The sequence below is a fragment of the Doryrhamphus excisus genome, chromosome 15 (assembly GCF_030265055.1).
Source record: "Doryrhamphus excisus isolate RoL2022-K1 chromosome 15, RoL_Dexc_1.0, whole genome shotgun sequence".
Classification (NCBI taxonomy): Eukaryota; Metazoa; Chordata; class Actinopteri; order Syngnathiformes; family Syngnathidae; genus Doryrhamphus; species Doryrhamphus excisus.
Genome location: NC_080480.1, coordinates 18,111,050 through 18,133,419, shown reverse-complemented (window position 1 = coordinate 18,133,419; position 22,370 = coordinate 18,111,050). Strand labels below are relative to the sequence as shown.

Sequence of the window (22,370 nt, the reverse complement as noted above, 5' to 3'; positions counted from 1 at the left end):
ATGTATGAATCCACCGGGGACTTCATCAGTAACCACCCCCTCCCTCCCTCCCTCCCTCGGCGCTCTTCTACACCCCCACCCCAAACTACCCAACCCCCTGTCGGCACGGCAACCCCTCCTCCTCATCCTCCTCCTCCTCGGCTTGCACAGAACCTCCCCTTCTGTGTCTGAAGGCTTTTGTTGGCTTTTAGCGAGCTCAAAGTAAACAGAGTCGCGCCGCCGAGAGAGCGAGGAGCGAGCGAGAGAGAGAGAGAGAGAGAGAGAGAGAGAGAGAGAGAGAGAGCTAAAGGTGGAACATGCACATTGTCTTCCTGCCGTTTGCCGTCCCGCTCCAGTAGACGAACCCCGGCCGGGAAAAAAGGACGTTTCAAAGAAGCGGAGCCGAGAGGAAGGAAGTGATCCGAGGACAGGAGAGTCGAGTCGAGTCGAGTCGAGTCGAGTCGAGTCGAGTCGGAGGATCTCTGCTGTAAATGCGCAAAGCGTCCCGCCCCCCCACGCTGAGCTCCATGGCCAACTCCGGCTGCCTGCTGCTCTCCGGCTCCGGGATGCTACCTCACTCGCTCCAGTGCCCCCCCGCCTTCCTCTACCTGCCTGAGGTAAGACACCCCCGTCCCGTCCAGCCCCCCCCCCCCCCCCCCCGTCCTTTCCTTCCTCCACGTGATGGCACGCGGCCCGCTTTGTCGTTAGCCCCTCCCTGACCCTTCACCCTTCACGTGGCCCCGCTCCTCGTCGCTTCCTCCCGCCAAACATTCCGACGACTTTTCGCAACTTCCCCGTTTTACTGTTGTCTTACCTCGGCTGACCCCCCCCCCCCCCCCCCTTCCACACGACCCTCCCGCCGGGATTCAGGAAGGAGGTTCCTGCGCTGGTGCCGAAAGGTGCAAACTAACCAAAAGACGGAAGCGGCGTTTGGTCGTCTTTTGGCTCCCCTTTCCTCGACATTCCCACTTCCCTCCTCGACATTCCCACTTCCCTCGACATTCCCACTTCCCTCATCGACATTCCCACTTCCCTCGACATTCCCACTTCCCTCCTCGGACATTTTCACTCATTCTCCTCACCTCACCTCTTCCTTTTCCCTGTTGGGGTGTAGTGTCACGGCCAGGTGGCATGTGGCTCCCTCTTCCTCCTCACCCCCACCGGGGTGGTTGTGGCCCCTCGCCCACCCATCTGCCCCCATCTGCCCCCCCACCCCCCCCCACCATGCATGTGACCGTGGCCGTACATGAAGGAGCCACAACATGAATGCATTGTCGCATCGGCGCCGTGTGAACAACATTTGACTTGCTAACCTTTGTTATTTTTTTTTTTGGGGGGGGGGGTATTTGAATAGAGGCGGAACTTCCTGTTGGTCATCTTCATGCAGCGTGTCGCTTCTTGAATTAAATGTTTGAGCAGCTTTTGTGGTTTTGCTGTGAATGGATCTGGTGAACGGAGCTGAGGGGAAACATCCTTCTGACTCACGCCAACTACCCCCCCCCCCCCATGCATCCTTCATGGCATGCCCCCCCCCCCCCCCCCCCATCCTACCATGTGGCAGGGCTGCCATAGAGAATGGATTATAAGGGTTGCCATTCTTGCATTAGGTGGTGTATTTATTAGGATTTGGATTTGTATTATTGAACGACTCTTTTTTTCAGTCATTGACTCGTGTTGTTTTTTCAATGATTCTAATTATTCTAGCATGCATGGTGCAGTTGATCACATGACATTCTTGCGCGGGGGGGGGGGTCACATGTCATCTTCGGTGCCACGGTGGCTGCATTGAGGACTGACGGCGCCGTTCGAGCGTCGGTGCGTTATACGACGTGAACGTGCGGTGCGGACTAGCCGCTGCTAGTCGGTAGCCGTCTGCAGATTCGTAAAGAGAGGCTTTCCTGTTCAGTTAGCTGGGTTTTGGCTGTGGGGGGGGGGCAAGGGTCCTAGAAGAGAAGGAAGCATTCGTTGTGAGGCGTCCTGATTGGATCCGTCTCATGGCAATGATTGATTTCTGCTTTGGAATTCCCATCTTTGGGAATGTTAGGTCACGTTCCTTTTATATCATCTGTGCTTTCAACCCCCCCCCCCCCCACGCTCCCATTGTCATGCAAGGCAAACGGGAACGCTGGGAATACCCCCCACCCCCCCACAGTTGAGGCCTTGATCCCGCCTCCCAGAGCGCCGGCGTTCACCGCAACGTCAGATACGGAAGGATCCAGGTTGGCGGTCTCGAGGGGCCGGGCTGATGCAAAGCGCAGGGAGGCGTCTCTTTCCTGGGGGGGTAATTATGGCGGGCCACGCTGCGCTATTGGCAGCTGTAAATGGAGACAGCGTGTGGGACTGGGGGGGCCTAATAGCCTCCTGTCCCCACACGGGTCCCCACATGGGCCCCCACACGGGCCCCGTCTGAGATGAGTTTGAGAAATGAGCCTTTGCCTCGTTGCTCCTCCACGGAGCGGGCCGTCCCCACGACGCCACGTTCCCCGCTGACCCCCCACGGGACAACGCTTTACGGCGTGGACTGGGTTCTATTTCAGTCTGGCGTTGGAGTCCAACCCTGGCCAAGCTGTGGCACACGCGACATGAATGTTAAACAGCCGGCCCCCCACCAACCATGTGCACGGTTAGCATGTATTCATCCGCCTGTGGAAATAGTCCCCGGCGCCCGCCACGACCTGCTTTCCTGGCAGGAGGCGTTGTAGCGTGTTAGCTTTGTTCCAAGCGTTAGCTCGGTCGCATGCGTGTCGGACTCCTTTAAGAGCCGATTGGCGGCGGAGGAACCGATTGAAATGTTTTGTCTCTTCCCTCCACCCGGGAGGAGAATTGGAAATCACAGCTCGCTCCTTTATTTGGAAATTTCATTTGCAGCGTGCGTGCATGTTGTTGACGTGCGGAGTTCCTTTTTCCGAGGCTAGCCGCCGCCGCCACCTTCATACCCCCCCCGCAGACCTTTGCAAATTGGACAGAATTACATTTGCGGCCTGTGCACCGGAATGCCACGGAGCCAAAGTGATTTACTTGCCGGCAAAGCTGGGCTGCAGCCTTTTTGCATTCAGGCCGTGCTGCGGCGCATCAATACATGCATATGTGCATTTAGCCAATAATGCTAAATATCTCCCCGTGGTTGAGGCTCAGCGTCCGCCTGGAGTGCTGCTGTCTATGAGCTGCACCTTCAGTGGCACGGCAATTAGCATGCGCCGCGACGCCCATGCTAATACACTTCCTGCAAAATAAAGCCACAAATTCCCCCCCCACCCCCCCCACCCGCTCCACTGCATTGTGAAGGTTTTAATTAGCGCGCGTGCTAAACTGGCGCTCATCATGCGGCAATTAGCAGCAAAGGCTGACTATTTATACTTGTGAGGAACACGGCGGCGTCTTCTAATGAGATTTGCCGCCAACAAAAGGAGCCTCAAACGCGCCACGTCCGGCGCCGAGGCCGGCGCGTGTGGGACGTGTTTACACGGCGGCGGTTCAGCTGCAGGCCGGCGGTCACACACCGTCGTTGACACCCACTCAGCCGCCCGCCTTGTATATTTATTTATTTCTCCCCCGACGGCGCATCTCATGCGGCTCAGGGACCGCCCCGCCACGCTGGGATGCGCCCGGCCCCGGGCGAGGGAAGAGAGCAGAGGATCAGCTAGCTGGTTTCAAGCCGACAGGCGCCGTGTCCTGAGGTTTTCCATTTCTTGGAATGGCCGGCTAGCGTGCTAAAGCGGCGCGAGCAGCTTGACTCCAATTATTGCTCGACTGGAGCAGCTGTGATGATTATGTTTGTAATGTAGCGTCACCGAGCCCCGCGCCGTCCTTGAAGCGCTCGTCTCTCGCCGGGACGTCCTCAAATGAGACAAATTAGGAAGAGAGTGCTGACTTAACAGAGTGGACCCACGAGTGAGGGGGGGGGGGGCATTAAAAGTGTGTTTTCACGAGAAGTGGCTATCAGCGGTGGAGCCACCCTGGGAGACCACGTGGGAATCGGGGTCCCTATGGTCCACGCAGGTGGACCCCCATGTCCTTCAAAACGTTTAGTTTGGGGTCGCAGGACAGGTGGGTCGTGATGTCACGGTTTAACTTTATTTAACGACAGCGTGGAATGATTGGACACGGAGACGTATCAAAATGTCTTCCTTATCATATTGCGTGTTTATTCTTGTTAAAATATTATTTTGGTACAATACGCCTTTTGTCTCCTAATATTTGGACTAATATTTTCCTTTGTTAGTTTCTCATATTATGAATGAAATGAATAAAATATCTTATATCTATTCTATATTTCAACTTAGTGCTAGCAAAAACGACATTATTGCTAACTGAGTATCCACTACTCTCTGCAGTATTCTCATAACTTTTCTCTTAATATTATATATTTATATTATATTATGCCATAATATATATATTTTTTTGGGTAGTATTCTTGTTATCGGACCGTACTTTGTGTTTGGGGGACGCTTGGCTTTTATTCTTGAAGTAGTTTGGGTTTGGTTTGGAAGAAAAGTCCTTATTGCTCTTCATCAGTGTTTCACACTTTTTATTATTACACAACATTCCGAGGCAGCACTGTGTGTGTGTGTGTGTGTGTGTGTGTGTGTTTGTGTGTGTGTGTGTTTGGCAACATGCTCGGGGGTAAAAAGTCCAATCAATGATGGAGTCTGTATAAATAAAAATGTATAGATGCTGCAGGTCAGCATGTATATAAAATCAAATGGGCCTTGAAATTGATTGAAGCTGCTCCTCAGAAAGGGAATAAATAAATGGGGGGGGGGGGGGGGTTATATAGGATCTGACCCCCCCGCTTTAGTTGTTGAGTTTACTTCAGCTTATCAAGACCCCCCCCCCCCAGGCCAACATCTGAGTTGTGTCCCTGTCTGTGTGATCAATAAGGAAGATGCTGCTGTTGTTGGCGTCCATCTTTGCCTCCAATGGCCGCCAAGCTGCGACGTGAGCGCCGCCCGGCCGTGTTGCAGCGATGTTGCTGCAGCCGTGTGCGTTGCTGCTAACAGGTGGCGACTGTGTGATGTCACCACGTCGTCAATGTGATGCCTCATGTTAACGGCCTCACTTCAGTTTGATTGGCTAGGCGAGGAGGCATATATATATATCCACTGGTTATACTGGTTATACTGGTTATACTTGATTACTTCACGCAGCTATGGACATGACATGTAGCATGTTATCTGTAGCGCATGCGGAGGAGCAATCGCATCCATGAAATGAAAATAAATGTCTCTTCATATTTGTGACTTATTTTCATTGAAATATAGAATTTTATCGGTCTTTTTTATTGCTTCCTGTTATGAAAGTTTGTGAATTATGACTAAGGAGCGATTGCAATACAGTCGGCAACAGGTTTGTGTATTGATTACCCACCCCCCCCCAACACACACCCAAATGTGTGTGTGTTTGTGTGTGTGTGTAGCTGTACCAAGGGAAAACACTGATGTCTAATTTCTGCAGTAAAATGAATAACTAATAATAAAAATAATACATTGAGATTTTAAATATAATGAAATCCTAGATGATCAATATTTGTAACAAGTTGAGGTTTTGTTTTTGTCAACATGAAAACATGGATGATTGTTAACAGACTGACATGTAACACACACACACACACACACACACACACTGTTCTTCCTATGCAGTCTCCCGGCCTTCCCAAAGCCTCATTGGGAATCATCATTCCTCTTCCTCAGTGTTGTAGTTTGGAGTTTTTCAGCACATAAAAGAGCAAAGAAAGATTTTTACGAGCCTGGTGGTCCTCCTGCCGACCTCCAGAGGCCATCTTTTATATTTCCGGACGCTCCAAATGAACTCCGGTGTGGAAACAACAATAAAATGGATCCGCCGCGGATCCTGCAGTGAAATATTTGGCTGTTTCCCTTGTTCCTGGGGGCGGGGCTTGCTGCTTGATTGATGGGTCAGCAGTGAGAGAGCATCGACGTCGTCGTTGCTTGTTCAGTCTGCAGCCCAGGTTTTATCTTCCGGTTCCGTGGTCTTCATGCGGCCGCGTTGGGGGGGGGGGTGGGATTAGGAGCCGGATGTCCCAACGAAGCGCAGGCGCCATTTTTTTTGTCGTTGCTTCTTTCGGCGTGTCACGGCCCGAGAGCGGCAGGTCGACTATCTAATGGCTGACGCGGGGGCGGGCGGCGGTGTAACGCACCTTGGCGTGCGTGCCGGCGCACCGCGTGGGCGCTCGGGTGACACGGCGCTGACTGGAGTGCTCAGCGGCAGCTCATTTCCTGGCAAGCGGCGCCCGAATGTAATGCTAATTGTAGCAATTAGCATGGCAATGAGGTAGGAATTGGATAATAGAACTAAGATAAATATTGATGTTAATTCACACTGGGGGCGGGTGAGAGGTGGGAGGTGAGGGGGGGGGGGGGGTTGTCTCGTACAACTTCCTGTAAATTTATCTTCAACTGCCATTTGCATGCATTAACAGCGGCGCAATTACAAGCTCGACAAAGGCGCTGAAACTGAATCAATTACTTGTCAAAGAGGGCAAAACACCAGCAGGGGAAAATGGAAGCTTCCCCCCCCCCCACCACCCCCCCTCCCTTATTTATTTGGAGCCTAAACCAGGAAGGATGTGCTGGAACGCCGCAACATATCCATCAGCCGGCACGAGGCCTCTGTAATAACGCCGCAAAGTGATACAGATGACCCCGCGTGGCTTCCCCCGGCACCCCTGCAGGTGACCTGTGGGGGGGGTCGGGGCGGGGGGGTTCACGTGTGAACACGTCCAGGTGGACTTCGCTGGTTGAGCGTTGTTGGACTGGAAGTTGAAAAAAAAAAACAAAAAGAGAAACGCTCCCCGCAAGGCAGCGGCCATCTGGATGTCAGGCCGTGGCTCCGTGCCCCCCATCCCCACGGCCCCCATGCTCCCGCTCCAGTCACACGCTGCAATGGTCGCTACAAATAAAGGAAAAAACTCCCTTCCGCAGCCCCTCCTCCTCGCCCTGTGTGCTGTTTTTTTCTGAAAGAAAAATGCGCGAGTAGAAAGACGGGGCGGCGGCGGCGGCGGCGGAGAAAACCTCATTTGTGGCGGCGTGCTGCAGCTGGCGGGTTAGATAGATAGATAGATAGATAGATAGACTTCCTTTATTGTCATTGCACAAAAACACAGTAGTGAAATTGCCAACGAAATGTCGTTGCCTGGCTCCCATATAACAGACACAAAAGAAGATAAGTAATAATAAATAATAACAATAATAATAATGTGGAGAATAAATAGACACCAAATGTGAACAACATAATGTAAAGTGCAGCGTGAACAGTAAATTGCCCAAATAATTTAAATAATTAAAATAAATAATAATAATGTAAGTAAGATAGAGGGGCTTATTTGGCATTGAGCAGTCTGATGGCCAGGGGGAAGTAGCTGTCTCTGAACCTGGTCGTCCTACAGCGGATGCTGCAGAGCCTTCTCCCCGATGCCAGGCGAGAGAACAGTCCATGCTGGGGGTGTGTGGGGTCAGAGCAGATCCGATGGGCTCTTGATACACACCGGCTGTTTGCTACTTCCCTAATGGGGGGGAGCTGGGTCCCGATGATCTTCTCCGCTGTCCTCACCACTCTCTGCAGTAACGTCCAGTCCGAGGCCTTGCAGCTCCCAGACCAGACGGAGATGCAGTTGGTCAGCAGGCTCTCGATAGTCCCTCTGTAGAAGGTGGTAAGGATAGGAGGGGAGAGGGAGGCTCTTCTCATCCGCCGCAGGAAGTGCAGTCGCTGCTGTGCCTTCTTCGCCAGAGCGGAGGTGTGGAGTGACCAGCCGAGGTTGTCCGTGATATGCACCCCCAAGTACTTGGTTGTGTTCACAACTTCTACGGCTGTGTCGTTGATGCTGAGTGGAGTGTGGCTTATTGAGGTGGCTGTAATTTGATAAGGAGCACAAACTCAATGGACTGTGAGCAAGTCAGCACTTTGAGGCCGCTCGCATTTGTGTTGCCATGCGGGGGTGGCAGCGAGGGGGGGGGGGGGGGGGGGGGGGCGAGGTTTCCCTCCGCCACTTGGAAGGCAAGGTGGACACCACTCATCCTTGGTCTTCTCACCGCATGCATGGGATGGCATCTCATCTGAAGATCTTCACACCCCCCCCCCCCCCTTCCCCGGTGCCCCCAAAGTCACTTTTTGTTGTTGCCGCTTCCTGATAAGACCCGAGTGAGATCAACAGAACCTTTGAGAGCGCCATAAATAATCAGGCCGCTCAGCTTACACTTCAGATCAAAGATTAGCCTCACGTCCTGCGAATAAAACGCTTTATTGGATTCCCCGTCCCCCGCCTACGGGCCCAAAGACGGGGGTTCGCATGCAGCCGATGGAGCCGCTTGCGTCAAACAAGAGTGGCCGTCAGCGAGCGCTACGCCGGGAAAAAGTGGGACAGCAGGATTTTTGAAGTTAAACAGACTGTTAAATGTTCCCTTAAGCGGTTGGGTGAGGGGGGGGGTACTTGCGCACCCTCATGCTGGCGTTCACACGTGAGCTGGTTGGCATGTGGCTGGGGCCAAGTCAGGGTTGGTGGTCTGCTCAGAAGGGGGCCGCCGGTCCAGCTAAAGATGCAGATATTGATGGAAGGAGGGGGACGGGGGGGGTCGTCGTTGTTGTGATTGTTTTCCCACGCTTCCAGCTCCTCGCGTTTACGGGAAGGGCGGCGGCGTGGACAGTGTGTAAAACGTTAACAAGCCTCCTTTAAAGGCTCCCGTCCACTGCGACAATAGACCCTCGGTAAATCCCTCCCGCCGAGCCCAAATCCCCCCCGAAAAGACGCGTCCCGTCGTGGCAGCCGCATTCTCCCGGGATGCTCGGCGCCCACGCTCGGATTACAACGCTCAGACACTTGTTTACTTTCTCCCTTTGGAATCTCAATCTGGTGGGGAGGATTATATCCTTGTGGGAAGGGGGGGCGGGGGGGGGCGGGGTGGACATACAATGATGCCGGTGTGAAGTTGAAGATGAAGAATCTGTCAGTACCCCCCCCACCCCCCCACTCCCCTCTTCCCCCCATAGAGTCTCTGGTGATAAACGACATTTCATCAAGGTCAGATGCGATTAAAACATTCCTGATTTATCAAACAATGAGAACTGTCCCGAGTCCGCAGGGATCAGCGGCGACAACGCCTCACACACACGCACACACACACACACACACACACACACACAGGGAGGCTCTCACTGGGAATATCACGTATCGCTTCGGAATGACACGCCGGCTCCTGCAGCTCCCAGGTGTGCGCAGTCGGCAGAGTAGGATGGAGGGAATACGTCTTCATCTGAGACAGATGAGAGCTGCCCCGCGTTTACGATTTCTTCTTCTACTGCTAATTCTTGCAGTGCTTTCTTACCAATTGGCTCCATGAACTGAAACCTTTCCAAAGCCAAAGGAATTTTTTCCCCTTCGGAAATCATGTAAATCCAGTAAGTCCGAAGGAAAACATCCTCATAGTCGCATGATGAAATATTACAGTAAAAGGTCCCGAGTGAGATGACACCGCCGATATTCCGAGCTTTTAGGGAAATGTTTTTTTTTTTAATATTCCAACATTTTCATCCCGTCTTTTCCACTTCTGGCTTTCTTCAGGCTTGTCATTGGATAGAATGGGAACAGTTGGGCTCTCTGGCGCCACCTGGAGCTTTGGCCTGCAGATGACTTATGCTTTGTAGTTATGAAGGGAATATAACGTGCAATAAAATACCAAATAGGAAGATGGTGTGGGACGCCCACTTTCCAAAGCCAAAGGAATTTTTTCCCCTTCGAAAATCATGTAAATCCAGTAAGTCCGAAGGAAAACATCCTCATAGTCGCATGATGAAATATTACAGTAAAAGGTCCCGAGTGAGATGACAACGCCGATATTCCGAGCTTTTAGGGCAATGTTTTTTTTTTTAATATTCCAACATTTTCATCCGTCTTTTCCACTTCTGGCTTTCTTCAGGCTTGTCATTGGATAGAATGGGAACAGTTGGGCTCTCTGGCGCCACCTGGAGCTTTGGCCTGCAGATGACTTATGCTTTGTAGTTATGAAGGGAATATAACGTGCAATAAAATACCAAATAGGAAGATGGTGTGGGACGCCCACTTTCCAAAGCCAAAGGAATTTTTTCCCCTTCGAAAATCATGTAAATCCAGTAAGTCCGAAGGAAAACATCCTCATAGTCGCATGATGAAATATTACAGTAAAAGGTCCCGAGTGAGATGACAACGCCGATATTCCGAGCTTTTAGGGCAATGTTTTTTTTTTTAATATTCCAACATTTTCATCCGTCTTTTCCACTTCTGGCTTTCTTCAGGCTTGTCATTGGATAGAATGGGAACAGTTGGGCTCTCTGGCGCCACCTGGAGCTTTGGCTTGCAGATGACTTATGCTTTGTAGTTTTGAAGGGAATATAACGTGCAATAAAATACCAAATAGGAAGATGGTGTGGGACGCCCACTTTCCAAAGCCAAAGGAATTTTTTCCCCTTCGAAAATCATGTAAATCCAGTAAGTCCGAAGGAAAACATCCTCATAGTCGCATGATGAAATATTACAGTAAAAGGTCCCGAGTGAGATGACACCGCCGATATTCCGAGCTTTTAGGGAAATGTTTTTTTTTTTATATTCCAACATTTTCATCCCGTCTTTTCCACTGCTGGCTTTCTTCAGGCTTGTCATTGGATAGAATGGGAACTGTTGGGCTCTCTGGCGCCACTTGGAGCTTTGGCCTGCAGATGACTTATGCTTTGTAGTTTTGAAGGGAATATAACGTGCAATAAAATACCAAATAGGAAGAAGGTGTCGGACGCCCGCTTCCGTCTTTCTCCGTCTTTCTCCGTTCTTCTCCGTCTTCCTGTGACTGAAAGCAGCCGTTACGTCTTTTTGATGTGTGACTGATAAATAATAAGTACATCAGCTTTAGCAAGATATGCTCTTTCAAGTCTTAATATATGCACCGCATGTGCCCCCCCCCCCCCCCCCACACACACACACACAGGGGCTGTATGTAAATGACTTTAATGGGCTCTTCTGTTCCCATTTAATCAGTATGGAAGTTCTGGGATGCAGCCTCGTGCTCGGCGGTGTCGATGCGGCGTGTTCGGGCCCGGCCGGCCGAGCTTTACACGGCTGCTGAGTGTGTGTGTGTGTGTGCGTATGTGTGTGTGTGTGTGTGTGTGCGTGTGCGTGTGTGTGTGAGGTGATGTTCTTGAGAGGGAGTCTGGCTGTGAGGGAATGAAATATGAGAGGAACGCTGGATGTGTGGCAGTCTTCTCGCCTCCTCGCTGCTTCAGAGAAGACTCGATAATGGAGCCTGCAGCATCCTCAGCCCCCCCCTCCCTCGCCGCCCCCCCCCCACCACGTCTGCAAGCATTTTATGGGCTGCGGGGGGGGGGAACGCAAGCTATAAACAAAATGCATTTGGCCAATTTCCTTATCAAGTGGAATGAGTTGCCTCACATTTCAGCTTCCACGTCGCCTCTCTGGTTGCCCCCCCCTGCCCCCCCCCCCCCTTAGTGAACCCGATACTGCTAATTCCCTGCACTCACACGGCTCAGCGTGGTGTCATAATTGGCCAGCCATTGATTTCTGTCTCCTCTTACAGCGCTCCGCATGGCGGAAGCTTCCGGTGGTATTAGTCCTGATCCCGGCGCTCCTCCGCCGTACGCAATCCTCCGCCATGTTTGTTGTGGCGGCTCAAGCCCGACGGAACCTTTCTTCATTTCCGCTGCACGCCAACGCGACATGGAGGAACGTTGTGTTGCTCCTCACCACTTTGTGGTGTTCCCCAGCGGCACGGAAAGCCAATGGGAAGCTTGCTTCTTGGTGGGGGGGTCTTGTAATCATGTCGTCCCCCAGCAGGTGATGGGCGGGTAGGGTGTTCAACATGAAGCTCTTCTGGGCTTCATGCGCTCCAAGAAGGCAGCAAATACTCCTTCTGAAGCGGAATTGACAGCGTGGTAAAAAATGCAGGAACGCTGCGTGTTTTTCCATATGTTCTTCCTGATGTGATGATGCCTATAAGAGCACCACGGACGGCTGACCACAGCCACGACGACAGGCCATCATGAAGGATCCGGGCCATCCGCGGGTCACTCGCATTACGCCGGAAGGGGGCGGGGGTGGCGGGGGGTTCGTGAGTGGAGAAAAACCACGGCGGTGGAAAGGGAAGGCGTGGCCGAGGAAGTCCAGCTCATACATTGCTAATGTCTGCAGTGGGTAATATAGGTCTCATTCATTATGGATGTCACCCCCCCCCCACCACCACCACCACGCCCCCACCTCTCTGCATAGAGATAGCATGCACACGTCAAAGATGGTTGTTTGCTGGAAATGTGGTGACACTTTGGACCCCAAAGCTCCTTAGTGCTGTTCCCACAGGACTGCAATCTATTTGTGGCAGTGTTGGCTTGGTCGAATTTGCAACATTGGCAAATTTTTGGCACGAATGGCTCCTGAGTCCAACATCCCATCACCCAAAAAAAAGTTTACAGCCTTGTGGTGGCACCTTGACAGAAATCATGAAAGAGATTGGAGTAGCGTTCCTCTTTGGAGATCAACCTTTATTGGCCGCTAATTGCTCTCTCCAGCGCTGGCATTGCAATGCTGAATTCATTTGTAAACCGTCCTGGAGACTCCTTGACGCACTTCACAGCTGTTAGGCTACTCCTACATGTACACCCATTAGATGATGTCTTGGCACGTTTGGTACTCGGGGCTGGCTAGGCGCAGCATGCTAACTGTTAGCATGTGAGCATTTTAGCTAATTTGGTAAATACAAATACGTACATATGGCTTGATGTGGGGACACTATAGAACTGCTTTGGCACTTTCGTGACTAGGTGCGAGCATGCTAACTGTTAGCATGTGAGCATTTTAGCTAATTTACCAAATGCAAATACGTACATATGGCTTGATGTACGGACACTATAGAACTGCTTTGGCACTTTTGTAACTAGATGTGAGCATGCTAACATGTTAGCATGTGAGCATTTTAGCTAATTTGGTAAATACAAATACATACATATGGCTTGATGTAGGGATGCTATAGAACTGCTTTGGCACTTTCGTCACTCGGTGCGAGCATGCTAACATGTTAGCATGTGAGCATTTTAGCTAATTTACTGAATGCAAATACGTACATATGGTTTGATGCGGAGACACTATAGAACTGCTTTGGCACTTTCGTCACTAGGTGCTAGCATGCTAACATGTTAGCATGTGAGCATTTTAGCTAATTTACTAAATGCAAATACGTACATATGGCTTGATGTGCAGACACTATAGAACTGCTTTGGCACTTTCGTCACTGGGTGCGAGCATGCTAACTGTTAGCATGTTAGCTTTTTTCTTATTTAAATGATGTAAAAATGCTAATGTATACATGGTTATGACGTAGGGTCACTATAGAACTGACTTGGACGTTAGCATGATAGCATTTTAGCTGTTCTACTCATGTCAAAATGCTTATTGTATAACGTAGTCGCACTATTAACATGTCAAGAGCATGCTAGCAAACACGTGGCCAGAGGTTCACACCACTCCATGAAATTTCCATGGGAATTTTCTAGTTTGTATCCACTCCTGTTTAAATTCAATTGTAAACTGTCCTCGAGACTCGAGACGGGGAATCCGGCGTTTCACAGCAAGAGTGAACGCCGGCAGGGGAAGCGCGGAGCAAAATGGAGGACGAGCAAAGCGCCAGTTAGCGTGATGCTTTGGCATCTTAACGCAGTTTTGTTAACAGCAGCGCAGCTAAGAAGCAACCCCGCCAGCCCCTCCCCCCTCTCAGCGGCGTTGCGCTAAAAGAGTGTGCTTGTAGTTTCATAAGCCCCTGAAGGAGGTATCCCATTATGTGGTGCGGCACTGCTCGCCATCTGCTTCCCGGGCTAAAAGCAGCATTCCCAAAGGTGGCGTTGGCTTCATTGACAGCTTGCAATCAACAATCAAATGTTTACAGCGTAGGACAAAGTTGCTCCCGTCGCAGGCTAACCCGATAAACTTCTGCCCCGTTTTCCCCTTTCCACCCCAGCAAGTGCGCTCATAAATCAAGCCTCCTGTTGGACGCCATTACCGAGCACTTGCGCCCCCCCCCCCCCAACCCCCGCCCTCCTCGGCAGCAGCCTAAACAATGCATGAAGCTCTCAAAAGGCAAAATGCTGTACCACTTAGCAGATGAATATTTTATAGTGTGTAACGCCACGTAGAGCCCGCCTCCTGACTGGCCGCCTTCCTCGCCGCCCCGCCCCGCCCTCTGCCGCCGCAGAGAGCCTTCAAATACTGATTGACTGTCTGGCGGGGTCGAAGGTCAACTGCGGTCCAAGCAACATCTGCCGCTTCCAGGAGAATTCCAATTGCTTCTTTGGTGGAGGAGTGCACTGCATGCTGTAATTCTATTTCCTGTCACATGACAGCCAGCGCCAAGTCTCCGAACGGGGGCAACGCCGTTGAAAGGCTGGGGGGGTGGGGGGGGCGAGAGTGATGTATCGCACAATTGCAGTTGTGGCTTCATTTACGCCCGCAAGCCCGCCTGGCCGCGTTCTGCGGTGCCATCATTCCGAGGCAATCATCCGGAAGCTTCCTTAATGCGCCGCCTTTCGCTCAGGGATCAGCGAGCTTCCTCCTGAGGTCACCGAACTTTGGGCTACTGATCTGATCCCAGCATCTCCGACTTCAACGCCTTCTTTGGGTTAGCGCTTAGCGTTAGCATGACGAGCCCGGCGACTTTTCCTTTGACGGGATATGGGACGTTACCTGGAAAAAGAGGGAAAATAAAAGAAGTAGGACATTTTCCGGCCCCGGGGGTGTGCTGCTGGAAAGACCCAGCTGCCATTTTATTTATTTCCCAACTCTGCTTTGATTGATATTCTTTCCAAGAAAGTTGAATACAGGAAACGGTTCAAACGGGAGCACGTTGGGAAGGGTTGAAAAGAGAGGCGGGGTCAGCCGTCCTGGAAAAACCATACCAAGTACATACAGGACCGGTACTCTACCAGTACTGATACTTTTTCCTGAATGATTGAAAGATTATCGCCTTTAATTTATTGATCATGAATAAAATACAGGAAGAAGATATTTGTCATATACTGTATGTCTTATATTCTCTTCTATTTGTGTACTACATTAGGTAATCGGAGTGTAAAGGTGACTATAGGGGTGTTATTTCATGTCTGGAGAGCTCTAATGTACGTACGTTACCCAATACTAATATTTGTAATGAGTTATTTATTTGTAAAACAGCCGTTATTCGTGCCGTTCCGAAATACCGTATTTGGATTTGTCCCCACCCTTCTGTTAAATATGGAAGAGAACTCCGAATATGCGAATATTTCACACTTTCTTGGCTTTTAACGTCCGAGCACTGTAAATATAAAAGCTATGTCACAATGCCAGAAGACGCAGCAGCACATTTCCGCCCCCTGCTGGTTAAAAAGAGAACGACTCAACGTCTCCTACTAGCGGTCAATCGTGATATTGTCTCACTGTTTACTTTTCTTTCTGTCTTCTGCGGCCGCCATGTCAGCTCTTCTCGCCCCCTCCCCTCCCCGCCCCCGTCTTGCCGTCACTCCCTCCACTCTGATCAATATTTGGGGCTGAATCGGCTGAAAGGGGGAACGCATCGAGTAAAAATGGAGGAGACAGCGCCCTGGAGGACAGCCAGCCCATCTCGCTGGCTTGTTTATGCTCCGGGAATGATTCCCGATAGCGGATAACCTGCAGACACGTCAGCATGTGTCCACGTTGAGGGATGGCCGCGCCCCCGCCCGCGGCGTTTCATTATCGGTGCAGACGCTTTTCTGTATTCTTTTTCAAAATCTTCCCGATGCGGTCATGTTGTGTTCGCCGCCCGCGGCCTGTGCGCGGCTCCTCGGGGAACTTCCTGGCCGGTGTTTGTCCGGGGATTTTGGAGGCCAACACACACTTCATCACTTTGACATTGATTAAAAATACATGCCTCTCTTCTTCAGCCGCGTCTGGCTGCGCATCCAAAGCGGCTCTGGTCGCCGTGGCCGGCCCCCCTTTCTGGGTCCTTTAATTGCGGTGCTGCTCTGGGCGGCGTGACGGAGCCCACGGGGGCCTGAGGGCGGCCCTCCACACACACACAGGTTTAAAGCAGTGCAGAGTGAGAGATCATCAAACACAGGGGTGGGCAAACTACGGCCCCGCCTTTTAAGCCGGTCCGTCGGACATTTTTGAATGCTTTGTTTTTTAAAGCGGAAGCTGTAGTTGGCAACCGGATTTGCAATGCTGGTTTTAAATTAGCATCTGGACATGAAAATGATTGCAGTAGTTTTTGAAGTACTTTCTAGTGACGTGAGGGTCATCTCGGCCACCACAGACTGAGTCACAGCATCTAGAAGAGGAGGAGGCATTGATCCGAAGCGGAGCAGCTCGAGCCGGTGTGACGGAGAGCAGCCTTTCTACCATAAAGTTCTGCAGAAAAAAGTCAGGTTTTATATTTTATGGTTGTTTGTTTTCGCCGTCTTGTGTAGTAAAAGGGAAGTAAACAGGGAGGAACAGTCAGGTACTCTTCGTATTCTGGGTTCTATAGTTCATACTGGAAGTCCCACATGCTTTATTCATGTGCATTCTTCGGGGTGTTATTCAGTTGCATATTTGATATTATATTAGCTTTTTGTCACATATGTAGCATATTTAGCATGCATTAAATGCACAATGTTGTTTGTCTAATTGTGCCCTGCAATTGGCTGGTGACTTGGGTGTGAAGATGGATGGATGGATGGATGGAGTCAGCCAATGGTTTATGGCTTGGTTTAAAATGTGTAAATAAGTTCTTACTTGATAAATAAATATATTATATATACATAAAATATATATATATATATAAAGTACAAAAAGAAGAAAATAACTTACAAAGTCAAAGTGAGACATCTTCTCCAAATAGCATTGTTTCAGCGACAGCAAGAGTGAGCGCTCTTCTCGCCATTAGACGATCTTTGACGATTTTCCTCACCGGGTGAAGCAAAGCTAGCAGCGACAGAAACGACGTCTGAAAAAGCCCACAAACAAGCCGTTTTTGCTCTAAAACCTTTGAACCTCGGGGAACGGTTGTCCTTGTGAGTATTTGTGTGTACAAAAGCGCTTAATTATGACTTAGAATACGTTTGTGAAGTCGATGCTGTTAGTAATGTACCGCTTGTGTTTTGGCTAGCTGTGTGTGTGTTTGGCAGAGCTAATGTATATTTGTACATTTATATAATGTACATCATAATGTACATTTCTAGATGGTAATTGTTTTCTTGTACGTTACAGTAACGACAGGCAAACATGCCCGTCAAAGAAAAGGTCACATAAAGAAGAAAAGTAAGCCTATGTATGGAGGTTTTCTAGCTGCCCAGCAGATCCAGCCATGTTGTGAGGACAAGTCCAGACGTTTATCCACGGTGATCCAGCCCCATCCCGGTGTTCCCACGCAGTCTCTGCTTTTTTTTTGGTTGGTGAAATGTAAGCGGCAGATAAACGTCTGTTAGCCTCCTCGCCGTTGCCGGAGCTTTTCTTCTCTGTTTGCTGTGTGGACCACCCTCAGGTGTGTTTGCCCGAGCCAAGAGCCACTTGCAGCTAATGCGAGGCCTCGCCGCCCATTCCCGCCATCCTTCGTTCTCCCCGGGCGTGCAGCGTGCGTGTGCGTGCGTGCGGCGGTGCGTGCCTAATGGCCTCACGTCTGGCCTGTTTTCAAGCTTTGCTAGCAGAATGCTCGGGTGGCGCAGGGCCGTTTGTTTGGTGTGGCGGGACAATTAGAGGATGAAGGCAGGCGATGGCGGGGGGGGGGGGATCACATCCAGCCCTTAACCTCGGCGCTACGGATCGATGGATGCCGGACCCGGAGGGGGGAGCAGGATTGCTGATGAGGGAGGAATCCTTCAGAAAGGCCACTCGCTTTCTTTTGTTGCTCTCACTTCACTTTTTCATCATTCCTGCCCTCCGCTTGAAAGCTCCTGGTGTGTGTGTGTGTGTGTGTGTGTGTGTGTGTGTGTGTGTGTGTGAGTGTGTGAAAGACATGGCACTTAATGGACCCGGCTTTGTGAAACAAGCCCCCCCCCTTAATTACCTTGCCAAGGCTGTGGCCTTTCTGCAGCCATTCATTCCCACTCAGTAGCGACCACTTGCATTCCAGCGTGTGTGTGTGTGTGTTAGTGCATGTGTGTGTGTGTGTGCATGCGTGTGTGTGCGCACGCTCGTCATCGTCAGTCTAATCCTCCAAAGTCGCATCAGATGGCGCGGCTAAAAACAAGTGTTTTGTTGCGGCTGGTGCACAAATGCAGCAGGCTGAGTGCGGCTGGAGGCGGCGTGCTAACAAAGACGCGCCAAAGCTGCCGTCGGCTATTTCGGGAGCGCGAGGCTGCAACGGTGCACTTCCCGAATAAGCTCTCATTCATGCGGCGATTAGCATTGAGAGCGAGCTGTAGAGGCGACAATGGCGACCGGGCCGGCGCAGATTTGACTAAATTGTCCCAGCGCTTGAGTGAGTGAATGAAAGATGGAATATTGTAAAAACATTCTTTGGATGTTCAAGACAAATATGCACCGTGTGTGTGTGTGTGTGTGTGTGCGGTTGAGTGGACCAAAATAAATCATGTGGAACGATCTTGTGCTCACAGGATAATTGGGACCAAGCATACGGTGAGGTGAAAGTTGGCCAATTTTGAAAGTAACACCTTACAAAGATATGAACATTTTCAAGATCATCTTATAAATTACTTCCATTCTTCTAAACTTAAGCGGCCAAAAATGTACCACTTCCACACTGAATGAGAGGAGAACCTTTTTCACTCTCTTGTGTGGGACTATACCATGGCTGGCTTCATGACTTGATGCAGTGTTAAGGTAATGTCATGTATGCTAACGTCTCAATCTTTTGTGTCATTACTACCACCTGGCTACTACAATACTTTATACTGTATCTACGTTTGTACTATGTATGTATTTCAGTATGTTCTGACTAATATGCCGTGGTCTACCACTTAACCAACTCCCTTGACATCATCACGCAGATCCTCCCTTGTCACCTTTCTCATGACCATCCTCATCCCGCCAGGTGCCCCTGAGGTCAGCTCTTTGGTCTTGCCCATGCTGGTGGAGAGTGTTTGTATGACGGACTCGTGTATCTATCGTAACTGGTCGTTAGCGGATGAAATACTTATTTTTCCCCTGTTTATGATGACAGGAATTTTGTTTATGTTCCCCTTCGGCCAATCAAAGTGCTGTATTCATTTTGTGCAAACATTTGAACCAGAAAGAAAAGGAATTGAAACTACCCTTGCTGTCGTTGATGCGGGGGCGTTTGTGAAGCCCACCTGAGTGACTGAAGGTCCTAAATTACATTTGCGCACTCACAAAGAAGATGTTTTTTTTTCTCTCCGATTAAAGCTCCAACATTAACGTCCTCTGGCCTCGTCTTCCCGGCTTCCCGATTAGCGCGGCCTGCCGTGACTCGATAACGCGGCGGCACCACTCTGAGGGCGCCATGTTTTTTCTATCTGGCGGACGCACGTGTGACCCACTGGCAAAAAGCTGCCAGGCGGCTGCCACAACAACACGTCGACTCTGGAGAACGATCCGCAGCGGCGAACGGGAGCATGCATGCGCGGAGGTCAGTCCGGATGAGAATGTACATCATCATCGTCATCATCACGGCCGCAATCATTTGGATGCAAATGAAAGGCTCCTCCAGTGGACGCTGGTCTCCAGGAGCAAGTTGGCCGGGTTGGCAGCTTGATGGAAGGGCGGCGCCCCGCTTCTTTTCATCTCCTCAGCAAAGTGCTATTTCCATTTCCAGATTGCCTTTGTGAGAGCATCCAATTACGCTGGGAAGCTCACATTGATTCTGTCTGAGCTCAACAGTTTTCTGCATTTAGGACAATTCCGGGAGGCTTTCCTCGCCTCCGGTGAGACCGGTCCGAGACCCCGTTCGGGTTGTGACAGTCAGCGGTTTTTGAGGCGAGCACGTGGGTCAAGGTTGCGTTTTCGTGCCGATCATTAGGAGTCTTCTCCACCAGGAAGACGGAGCTCCAGCTTCAAAGTGAGGTGCGTTTGTTTTGCTCAAAAAGCACATTCTTGTTGGGGAAGCAAAGTGAAGACCCGACTTGACTCCTTTGAAGGCCATCGCACTCGGGCCAGGAGGCCCAGCCTGAGGGGGGGGGGCACGTACCGTATGTGTTTAGAAGAAAGCCTTCCATCACTTCCTTATCCGGCCAATCAGCGGTATTCCCAAGCAACCTCCACCTCGTCCGCCGCTCCACAACACTTTCTTCCTTTTGAAGCTTAAAATGTCAAGAACGTCTCCAAGTTGTCTTTTGTTGAAGATGCAGTCGAGGTGATTTGACGCTTCCACCGTTGTTTTTCTTCTTCTGCAGTGGCACGGAAAGCGTGGAGTCAAAGTGAATATTGTTAATATGTAGCGTGAGAGCCCAACTAATCCTTGTGCTCTTTCCTCCATGCCGGATAAACACGGACCATCTCTGACCTCTTTTTGTTTATATCCTCCAGACGGCAGCCAAACCTTGACTGTACTTTTCTCCTTTTGAAGATCTCCGCCGCGGATTACGCCGCTCCTAATTGACTCAATTATCCCGTCCGGTCGGAGTTTGGAGAAGTAAAGTGTGGCTGGTGAGGATTTCCTGGGCATTAAGTCGTCATGGCGGGCAGCTAGCAGGCCGGCGTATTTACCGGCGCATCCCGCCTTGATCCGGCCTCTAATGCAGGTATCAATCTCCACCTCGCAATATGGCGGCTGTCATCTCTGCTTAGGCCGCTCTCCTGATGAAATTGTCCAAAACTCCGCCGATCAATCAGGCTTGCCGGCGGATTGATTTTCTCTCACTTTGCCCGTCTTCTCTTTCTCCTGCCGCCCCTCTCATCCCCCCCCCCCCACCGCCCCCCCTCCGATGTTTGCGAACATAAGACAAATGTCACGCTGAGGCTAAAAGAAAAGCTCCACCCCGTCTTGGTAGCAACGCGCCGCTTGTCCGGCGCCGTCCTTCCTGTCTGTTGTTGCTCTGCCATGCCGCCTCATGGCAGGCAGGTTGGCCCCCCGCTTCCCTCGCCGACACTTGACAGCTCCACGAATCAACACCCCCCCTCCCCATTTATATGTGCCTCACGACTTTAATGAAATATTCACAGGTCAGTGGTTCCCTGAGAAATGATGGGGGTCAGTCAATTGCTTTTCAGCAAGTAATTTTCTCCCCTTCAGACGGCCCTGCTTGTCGTGTTGACAGTCATTAGCGCGAGGAGGAAGGCCGGATCGAAGCGCCGCCGTGACACGTGTCTGACAGTGGCGCTCTTTAGCCGCCTCGCCTTCATTTCCCGACACCTTTCACACGTTTTGTGCAGCCTCGTAAAAAATAACACGCCTATTTTATTTTAGCTTACATCCCCCCCCCTCCGTGTGCTTCCGGCCCGCTCCATTCCGACAAGTTAACACGTAGCCTTTGCTCTGGCACCCCCCCCCCCCCCCCCCATTCCGACCCACTCCTGCGCTTCACTTTGAAGAGCGTGCCATGAAAAGCCAATCAAAAGAGACACTTCAGATTTGGCGGTGGGTGATTAGAGCTCCGGAAACGGCGAGGAAAGTTTAGCCAAGGCTCTGCTTTCTTTATGACTGGGCCTGACCTTTAAAGATATCCCCCTTGGACATGATGGATGGCGCGGCCGGGACCCGGACTCTGCTTATTAACACAGCTCGCACGCCTCCTTTAAAGGAGCTGCCGTCCCACACTTGGCTGCTCCGCACCCAGATGCGCTTTGCTTGGACGGGGAACAAACCTTTGGAGCGCGGATAACACGGATAGCATATCCAAAATAAATTAGATGTACATGGATGCTACTTGTACTAGTACTAGTACTTGGATTCTCTTTTGTTTTCTTGACATATTTGACTTCCTGTTGCTACAGCATGGCTAGATGAATGCTAATTGTACCAACGGATCGGCTAAGTCTTAGCTTTCAAATGCTGCCAAGTTAGCTTTTTTTAACATTTTTGATAGCATATGCCGTCCCTGGAATCTTTACTTAAGTTGGACATTTGCCCGTGCTTTCAATTGCCTTCTGTTTTCAAAAATGGCTTTTGTTGAGATTCCTGCTGTAAAACCCACGTGTGGTTCTTTGCCTGCCCGGTAGAGACCCGAATCCGCGAGTAGTCCATACAACCATAAAAATGTCCTCCCCAGCAGCTTACCCTTCTCTGATTTCAGATCAACATTTGCCATAAAAGTGAACATTTTCAGATTAGCTTCAGCTCCAGAACCCTTTTCTTCTCTCTTTAATTGCCATTGTTCACCGGCCACACGACCCAGGTTTAATCTAATCTAAATTTAATCCAAGTTCACATGCTTCTATGTATTAAACACGCATTTCCAATATGCTCGCCACTAATCAATGAGATTATGGAAGATCATCCATG

General features: G+C 50.6%; 1 protein-coding gene across 14 annotated transcripts in view; it reads left to right on the top strand.

Annotated features, from left to right (window-relative positions):
• Window positions 1-22,370, top strand: part of LOC131102883 (RNA binding protein fox-1 homolog 3-like) — a 247,406-nt gene that overhangs the window by 161,612 nt on the left and 63,424 nt on the right. For 2 of the 14 annotated variants that reach the window (XM_058048541.1, XM_058048550.1), the window contains exon 2: window positions 336-596. The exons of 11 other annotated variants lie outside the window; for them this stretch is intronic. In XM_058048541.1, coding sequence (XP_057904524.1) covers window positions 471-596 — 126 coding nt within the window. In that variant the 5' untranslated portion in view covers window positions 336-470. The remainder of the gene's footprint in view (window positions 1-335; window positions 597-22,370) is intronic. One more of the 14 variants, XM_058048542.1, reaches the window with a different exon arrangement.